Source organism: Rhinichthys klamathensis, unplaced genomic scaffold (genome assembly GCF_029890125.1).
Source record: "Rhinichthys klamathensis goyatoka isolate OS25496 unplaced genomic scaffold, OSU_Roscu_1.1 h1tg000391l_1, whole genome shotgun sequence".
Classification (NCBI taxonomy): Eukaryota; Metazoa; Chordata; class Actinopteri; order Cypriniformes; family Leuciscidae; genus Rhinichthys; species Rhinichthys klamathensis.
The window spans coordinates 305,152-315,109 of NW_026606894.1; the positions used below are offsets into that span (position 1 = coordinate 305,152).

At 44.4% G+C, this 9,958-nt stretch overlaps 1 protein-coding gene across 2 annotated transcripts in view; it reads left to right on the forward strand.

The window, feature by feature from the left end:
• Positions 1 to 4,000, forward strand: part of LOC130069997 (latent-transforming growth factor beta-binding protein 4) — a 125,978-nt gene extending 121,978 nt beyond the window's left edge. For both annotated transcript variants that reach the window (XM_056234234.1, XM_056234235.1), the window contains one exon: positions 3,245 to 4,000. In XM_056234234.1, the coding sequence (XP_056090209.1) occupies positions 3,245 to 3,381 (137 nt within the window). In that variant the 3' untranslated portion in view covers positions 3,382 to 4,000. The remainder of the gene's footprint in view (positions 1 to 3,244) is intronic.
• The last annotated feature ends 5,958 nt before the right edge of the window (positions 4,001 to 9,958 follow it).

Here is a 9,958-nt window from a genome sequence, read left to right on the forward strand (position 1 = left end):
TGTGGATGAGAAACTTCTAAATTCACCTTTACTGCGCATGCGTGAAACATCACAAAAGCTCACCGAGATGATACAGATGGAAAAATAAATAAAGTTATTGCGCAATACTTCTAACAGGATAATTTTATTTAGCAAAATATCTCACCTTCACTGACGCGTCCAGGTCGCTCTCACTCACCATATGTTTGGACTAAAACGCAACCGCTCTCATGTTTTGCCGCAGGACAGCAAATGTGAGTACATGTTCTGTCATCTGTGCAGGACTGTGATATGAAGAGTGAGTTTTAGCAACAGTGTGAAAGTGAATAGCACATAACAGGCACAATACCGGTAAACAGGAATATCTATTGGTACAACATGGATCACATGACTAAACTTACGTCATCGTTTTCAAATACCTTCGGCTTCACAGTCCACACTACAACACGAAAACGGCATTTTCAAATTTATCCGCTTTGGAGAGCGTTTTCCAAAAGCTACGTTTTTATTGGCTGAGGCCCCGTTTACAGGAGAACGATTCCGGGTGAAAACCTAAAAATATATTTTAGCGGATGTGCCTTTCGTTTACACGGCAACGGCGTTTTGGGGGCTTAAAAACGCAAAAAAGTGAAACCACCCTCCAGAGTGGAAATCTTAAAAACGCTCCACCGTCGCGTTCCCGTCTAAACGGTAAAAACGCAAATCTGCTCACGGTGGCTCTCGTTTACGTCACAGGCATGCGCCAGTACAGGAAAATAACAACCAACATGTCAGATTATTTCCATACGTCGGACCTTCAAGTTGCCCTAGCAGCTCTGAAAAACATACAAGAGTCTTTTTAGCAGTTGTACAAAATATTCTAAGATATTGGTGTTGTTGTGTGGCAGTGCTTCACATTGCCACCTAGCCGCCTGGAGTGCACACTACATCAAATTTCACACACTTTTGCGTCACCATATGCACGCGGATTTCCCAACCATAACGCTCGTCTAAACGCAGAATAAAAAGTGATAACGCAACGCCACTCTTGCGTTTTCTCTTCAGATCGTTTCCGTGTAAACACAGCCTTAAAGGTGCCCTAGAATGTTTTTTTTTATTATTTTATAATGTTTCCTGGGTTACCCTTATAATGTTAGTATGTTTTTTAGATAAAAAATATTCATAATTTAGAAATAAATGGCATTTTTCCTAGCCTGCTTTTAGCCTCTGATTTGAACACTCTGTTTGAAGGGCCGTGTCTGCTGTGGGATTCAGTGTAACCGCGGCCACTGCTGTGATTGGCTGACATGCTTGCATATGAAATAGCAACGCATTACATGTGAAACTCTCTCCCGAATACTTTTACTACTGCTATTATACGTTTTTACTATAACAGCTATCGAGATTAACGAATCGTGAGATGTTTTTAAAGTATTTAGATCTATTCCCATCACATAAAATGTTGCCGTGATGAGCATTGAGCAGATGACAGTGTGTTGATCACGAGATAAAGATCTTATCATTGCAAAGCAGTTTCTGCACTCTCTCTGCTTTCACCAATGCAAACACGATGATGTAAATACAGTAAGAGCTTCGTTGTGCAGTAACGTGCGTCATTGATTTCATAACGAGTTTGGCAAGTGTCCAGATAAACTCGCGCTGTGTGGAAAGATTGTTCTTTGATCGCTTTCTGTATATAATTTGTTCACAATTTAAATACGATTATTTTCATCCTACTAAAAGAAACGATGTGAAGCTGATATTTTAGTCACTGGCTTGACTTACTGATGCATAAACAGTATTGAACGATTTTGAGAGAAAGATTACCTGTCTGAACTTGAACAATTACACATCAGAAAGTGTTGCTTGGTAGCTCGATCCAAGGCCAGCTCTGTATTGGCCCAAGTTGAGGAAACACTCGGTGAAATGTTTGGAAATTTCCAGAGAAAATAAAATTGACCCATTGTTTCTTCAGAGGCTCAGATGAAGGAACTAAAAAATACTTTTGTGTTCATGTGTACATCCACACTGAGCAACTGCCATGCTTCGGCTGCGCAGTTCCGCCTGGCATTGAGGGCTGGCATTATGCAAATATTTGAAGGCGTACATATTAATGATCCCGACTATTGCGTCACAGTCGGTATTGTGTGGAGAACCGACCGTTTTTCAGGGGTGTCTTTCATAAACGTGAATTAAATGAGAACGCCAAAACAGTCCAGTTTGAGATTCACTCTATGTCATGTCCATGCACTGAACTCTTGTTATTTGACTATACCAAGGTAAATTCAATTTTGAATTATAGGTCACCTTTAAAACGCCGTTTCAGTGTGGGCGGAAGGCCAAACCGGAGAGAAAATATTTCAAACGAAAACGTATTAGTGTGGACATGGCCTTACTCACCCTCACGTCACCCAAGATGTTCATGTCTTTCTTTCTTCGGTCAAAAAGAAATGAAGGTTTTTGAGGAAAACATTCCAGGATTTGTCTTCATATAGTGACTTCAATGGGGTCCAACTAGCTTCAACATTCCAGCCGAGGATTCGAGGAATAAGAGTCTTATCTAGGAAAACCAGCGGCCATTTTCTAAACAAAATAAACATTTATATACTTTTGAACCACAAATGCCCGTCTTGCACGTCCACGACTTCACACATTACGTAATCACGTTGAAAGGTCAAGCGTGACGTAGGCGGAAGTACAGTTCTAGTGTTTACAAAGCGAACGTGCAAAGACTAAGTCAAACGCCCTTTACAAGAAAATAAAAGGTGAAACAAAGATGTCGGACGATTTTGAAGTTGGAGGAGAAAATTAGATTTTCGCCCTACTCTACATTTTCCTCATTTCCAACATGATTACGTAATGTGTGGCGGATCACAGCTAGTGCAAGACGAGCATTTGTGGTTAAAAAGTATATAAATGTTTATTTTGTTTAGAAAATGGCCGCTGGTTTGTCTAGATAAGACTCTTACTCCTCGGCTGGATCGTGTCGAGACTTTGAAGCTGCACTGAAACTCACATTTGGACCTTCGACCCGTTGGACCCCATTGAAGTCACTATATGGAGAAAATCCTGGAATGTTTTCCTCACAAACCTTCATTTCTTTTCGACCGAAGAAAGAAAGACATGAATATCTTGGATGACGTGGGAAGAGTAAATTATCAGGAAATTTTAATTCTGAAGTGAACTAATCCTGTAACCAATCACATGTGCTGTTGTATTTAAAAACAGAGCTGTTTAATTTTCCACAAGCGATTAAAGATGCAGCTGTGTGTGTGTTTGACTGTAGATGTGGATGAGTGTGAGGAGGAAGACACACTCGACTGCATTAACGCCCGCTGCGTGAACACCGAGGGCTCGTACAGGTGTGTGTGTCTCAGGGGTTTCATCATGTCTCGAAGACCCAACCACTGCATCCTCGCTTGATCGGTGTAAAAGCTGGACTTAGAGACTTTTCCCGCCACATTGCTGTAAATTGTTTATTTTATGACTTTATTGACAATACCTGTGTGTATATCCAAAAGTCTAATACTGAAGCTTTACATGTTACACACACAAGACTCAATAATGTTGTGTTAAAACGAAAAACGATATGCTAGATGTACATGACCTGGTCTTTTTCGTTGTTTGGACTCGAACGCAAGCCAGAAGTCTGTCATAAAGATCCACGAAAACTCATAAAATAGTGCTTTTTTTTTTTTTTTTTTAAATCTTCATATTTATACATCCATATCAATGAAGGCGACTCCATGTATACTATATATGAATATATTTACATGAATTATTTTTTTGTCATATAACTGTCAGAGAATCTCACCATGTTACTATTTGATACTGTAAAATCTCCTTTTCTGCCGTTTGTTTTCTTCTGTCCGTCATGTAACACAATGCACTGTATCTGTGGGGGAAATGCAGTCCTGTGGGGTTTTACACAACTGCTATTGTACAGTTTTAACACATCTCAGATGTTTGTTACATATTTTTATGTGTACGTTTTTGATATCTTCTCTGATGAAGCTGTTTGAAAATATATTTGCACACATTCCTTTTTTTAAGTGTTTCTTTGTTGCTAAGCTTCCTGAAAACCAATCAGGCTTGTTCTTCATTTGATTTTAAAGAGGATCTATTATGATTTTTTTCCATGTTCATCTTCCTTTAATGTGTAATGTTGCTGTTTGAGCACATATAGTCCCTCCAGCGGGAGTGTCAGTGTTTCTGAACTCCTGAAACGCCTCCATTGTATCTTGAGTTTCTTCCGGGAACAAACATTACAATATTCCTCATTTTAATAATTCATACGCAGAATAAAGGGGCGGGGCCTGGTTGAGTTAGTTAGTAGTGTGTTAAACTGGTGGTTATGGGACATTTCCCAAACACACTCGAAGCGCTCGACCAATCACAACACACTGCTCCAGCCGGCCCATCAGAGCACAGTGTGCATTTGAGAAGGAGGGGCTTCATAGAGACAGGAACTAAACAGAGCGTTACTGACAGGCTGGGAAGAGAGGAGCCGCAACAATGGAGAATATGAGGAAAATAATCAACATTTAAGCATGAAAACATTTTGTACAGATTTTGACATTATATGGCCTTGCTAGATCAGTTTTCCTCGTCCAAGATTGAACCCTAAATATGTCTGACATAATTAAAATCCCATTGTTGTTAATTTCTCAGGCAGTTTCTCTCTGCTTCACAAGCTTTGTTTGAGTAACCAGCTTATCTCTGTGTGGTCCTAATATGCCTAGTGTTTATATGAATCCAGCTCATAATACCTTTTATAGGCCAATCCGCCCACATCACACACCCAAGCCGATTAAAAGGGTTCACTTCGCTCCTAATGTACTTCGGTGGATTGCACTGACCAGCGGAATATCAGCTTTCACTTCACAGTGGCTCAAGTTACAGCCAACAATGTAGTGGAGGATTTCAGTTTTCCCCGTAAACTTCCTCTGATCCTCCTTTGTTGATAGTCCTCGACTGTGTTCACTTTAAACACAGCCTGAACTGGACTGGCATGAGTGCAAATCACTCACACACACACACACACACACAAACACAGAGATGCCAAATCTGAATTGGCTGCCGAATGTTTACGGTGTAATTGTAGGTCAAAGTTCTTGGATTCAGTTAAGTTTCCACTTACGTCACCAAGAGTGACACAATCATCGATTTACAAGCTGTGGTTACAGTGATGGATAAATCTGAAACGGGAGAACATTTACCACTGCGGTTGTGCTGGTGTGTGGATGAATCTCACAAAGAAATGTCTGGGTCATAAGTAATAATAAAATAAAACATATATATATATATATATATATATATATATATATATATATATATGTGTATATGTGTGTGTGTGTGTGTGTGTGTGGATGAATCTCACAAAGAAATGTCTGGGTCATAAGTAATAATAAAATAAAACATATATATATATATATATATATATATATATATATATATATATGTGTGTGTGTGTGTGTGTGTGTGTGTGGATGAATCTCACAAAGAAATGTCTGGGTCATAAGTAATAATAAAAATAAAACATATATATATATATATATATATGTATATATATATATATATATAGATATGTATATATTCTACTCGAGGTCTTCATCATTGAACTCACTGTACCCTGGGAGGACTCAGTGGATGAGGCATATGAGCGAAAACAACTACGCTATGCTGAGTTAGCTGCTGAAGCACAAGATCGCGGATGGAAAACTGAAGTCCGTCCAGTGGAGGTGGGGTGCAGGGGGTTCGTGGCAGTGTCTACCACCAGACTGCTTGGAGACCTGGGAATCAGAGGCCAGAGTCTGCGCCAGGCCATCAAAGCAATGTCTGAGGCAGCTGAGAGAAGCAGCCAGTGGCTGTGGATAAAGAGACAAGACTCTTGCTGGGCTCCAGCTTGATTAGGTGATTGGGGGATACACTGCGGGGACTTGATCACCCCCGTAGGGCCTTCCTCAGCCAAGGATGTCTAGTTATAATGGCCGAAACATCCAATGAAGGTTGAGGTGTACTACTGATGATGTGTCCCTCGGATCACCCATCAAGGGAGGATACCCACCGGAAAACTCCACTAAGACAACTACATTGCCAAGGTCAAGTACACTCTCCTGGTACGCGCTTGCACTTAAAGGATGTATTACATCTCGTCCTGTGTTTCCTGAAAACTGAATATCTGGACAAGTCCAGTGACTGCTGAGAAAGATCAGCTGACGACAGGGGAAAGTCCTTGTGACGGCATGGAGAGACAGCTGGCAGGAGGGAACAGACCCCAATGGGACGGTCATGGGCTAGCTACCCATGGCTGTAGTTTCCATAGCTTTTGTAGCATATGGAAACACCCGCTATGGCTACGAAAACACAACAGAAGAAAATACCCTCAGAGTCTGCGAGAGCGAGGGCGCAAGAAGACTCATCGGCTGACACTATGGTAACAGACCCTGGACCGGAATCGACTACGAATGGAAAAAGCGCAGACCAGGAGAGCACCACAGGAATTGTCGTATCTACATCTGCAGCAGGGCACCGCACACTTCAGATATGTGCCTGCGGATGGAGGAAAGTAACGTCATACCATGGGTTGAGGATTCATCAGGGGAAGAGAAAGTGTTTGGGAAACCAGAGACAGGGGCCTCGCATTGACTACCTTCTGCTGAAGGAGTCAAGTCAGTCGAATGAAGCACAGCAACCGGACCTAAACCACAGCTTGCAGTGTATCAGCACCACTGTCATCAAGGAAGTACCCTCAAGCACAGAGATGGCTACATCACAGAATCCCACCCAACTTTCCAGACCCGCGATCGAGAGGAGGTTGGTCGGGCACAGACCACGAGTGAAATGGCCAGCTGCTGCCGACAAGAAACAGTGGGAAGCAATCAACAGCGATTTGTCCCTGACCTTAGAGCAACTTAAAGGCACTGCGGAAAAGAAGTTGGAGAGTATGGGGGACATCATCCACCAGTATGGAGCAGAACGCTTTGGTATACAAGAAGGGAAAGGCCAGAAAAAGTCTCCAACTGCGACAACCTCCAGGAGGCAACAAGAGATCAAGCGCCTCATCCAACAGAGGAGGCAACTTCGGAAGCAGTGGAAGAAAGCCTTGGAGGGGGAAAAGGAAGGCATTGAGGTGCTTCAAGCTGACATCAAAAACCGATTGGCATCCCTCCGCAGAGCAGAAAACCTACGGAAACGCAGAAGGAAAAAAGAAAGATCTAGAACACAGTTCTACAAAGACCCCTTCAAGTTTCTAAAAAGCCTTTTCATTAGAGAGAAAAGTGGATCTCTGAAGGCAGCAAGGAAAGACCTAGAAGATCACCTAAAAGCGACACACTCTGATCCAAAACGACATGAACGGATGACCATTCCACCAGACATCCCACCAATCAACTCTCCAGAACACCAGATGGAGACTGGTCCTCCAACCTGGAGAGAAGTGGAAAAGACAGTACAACGGGCAAGGGCGGCATCAGCACCAGGTCCTAATGGAGTCCCATACAAAGTATACAAGAACGCGCCGCAAGTCCTGAGGTTTCTTTGGAAGCTCATGAGAACAGTGTGGCAGAGGAAGATGGTGCCCAAAGTGTGGCGTAGGGCAGGAGGGGTCCTGATCCCAAAGGAGAAGAAGGCGGAGAACATCAGCCAATTTCGGCCAATATCCTTACTAAATGTAGAGGGTAAAATCTTCTTCAGCGTCATTGCTAAAAGGATGTCCGAATACCTTCAAAGAAATAAGTACATTGATACATCAATACAGAAAGCAGGAATCTCAGGCTTTTCTGGATGCTTGGAACACTCTAGCATGATCTGGCACCAGATCCAGACCGCAAAGGCAAGGAAAAAGGACCTCCATGTTGTCTTTTTGGACCTTGCTAATGCCTTTGGGTCAGTGCCCCATGAACTCCTGTGGGCCGCCTTCACCTTCTTTCACATTCCGGACACTATTACCACCTTGGTTAAATCCTACTTCCAAGACCTGCAGTTCTGTTTTACCACTGCTGATTTTACTACGTCTTGGCAATCCTTGGAGGTTGGCATCATGGCGGGATGCACCATCTCACCCCTGGCCTTTACAATGGCAATGGAGGTCATCATCCGGGCGTCAAAATGGGTAGTGGGTGGGCAGCGGCTTGACTTGGGCACTCGCCTTCCTCCCCTCAGAGCTTTTATGGATGACATCACTACTCTGACCACCACTGCTCCATGTACCAGGAAGCTGCTCGGAAAACTGGAAGAGAACATCAGCTGGGCTCGCATGAAGATAAAGCCATCAAAGTCACGCAGCATCTCCATTGTCAAGGGGGTGCTCTCTGACTGCAGATTCTTCATTGGAGAGGAGCCCATCCCAACAGTATCTGACCAGCCTGTTAAGAGCCTTGGAAGATGGTATGATGCCAGCCTAAAGGATAAAGATCAGGTACAGCAGCTGCGGAAAGAAATCAAAAGTGGACTCCAGGCTATTAACAACACTCAGCTCCCTGGAAGATTGAAGGCCTGGTGTTTACAGTTTGGCCTTCTTCCCCGAGTGCTGTGGCCCCTTACCATTTTTGAGGTCCCAATCTCAACGGTGGAGAAGTTGGAAAGAGGAATCACAGGCTACATCAAGAAATGGCTTGGAGTGCCTCGATGCCTTACCACCATAGGCCTCTACGGAGATTGCGCCCTCAAACTGCCCCTCACCAGTCTCACAGAGGAATTCAAGTGTGCTAAAGTAAGACTCCAGATGACACTGAATGAATCTCGTGATGCAATGGTGAGTAACAACGCACCAACCTTGGTGGCAGGCCGAAAATGGAGTCCAGCCAGTGCGGTGGAGGATGCAGCAACCGCTCTGAGACTTGCGGACATTGTGGGGCATGTCCAGCAGGGAAGAGGAGGCCTTGGGCTAACAACTAGGCTACCAGCCTGGAGTACAGCCACGGCACCAGAACGGAGGAAATTGGTGGTGGAGGAAATACATCGGCAGGAAGAAGCAGCAAGGTGGACCAAGGCAGTTTCCCTTGGTAAACAGGGACAATGGACACGTTGGGAGAGTGTGGAGAGGAGGAGGATCAGCTGGAAGGAGTTGTGGAGCATGGAAGCGAAGCGAATCAGCTTCATCATCAGGGCTACATATGATGTTCTTCCAACACCTAGCAATCTCCATCAGTGGTTGGGTGAAGATCCAGGATGTGCCCTCTGCTCCAGACCAGGTTCTCTCAAGCACATACTGACCGGGTGTAGAGTCAGCCTCACCCAGGGACGTTATACGTGGCGTCATAACCAAGTCCTTAAGATCCTCGCAGCCACCCTGGAGAACAAACGGACTGCTTCCAACTCCCTACCACCATCAGCACCCAATCCACTGCATATCAACTTTGTCCGCATGGGGGCAAAGGTAGCCAGTTGCAGGCCCACTTCTCTGGAGCATGGTCAGCTTCGAGGGGCCTGTGACTGGAAGATTCTAGTGGATGTTGGTCAGCGGCTCGTTTTTCCTCCAGAGATTGCAATCACCACACTCAGGCCTGATATAGTTCTCTGGTCCCTCTCTCTGAAGAAGGTCTTCATCATTGAACTCACTGTACCCTGGGAGGACTCAGTGGATGAGGCATATGAGCGAAAACAACTACGCTATGCTGAGTTAGCTGCTGAAGCACAAGATCGCGGATGGAAAACTGAAGTCCGTCCAGTGGAGGTGGGGTGCAGGGGGTTCGTGGCAGTGTCTACCACCAGACTGCTTGGAGACCTGGGAATCAGAGGCCAGAGTCTGCGCCAGGCCATCAAAGCAATGTCTGAGGCAGCTGAGAGAAGCAGCCAGTGGCTGTGGATAAAGAGACAAGACTCTTGCTGGGCTCCAGCTTGATTAGGTGATTGGGGGATACACTGCGGGGACTTGATCACCCCCGTAGGGCCTTCCTCAGCCAAGGATGTCTAGTTATAATGGCCGAAACATCCAATGAAGGTTGAGGTGTACTACTGATGATGTGTCCCTCGGATCACCCATCAAGGGAGGATACCC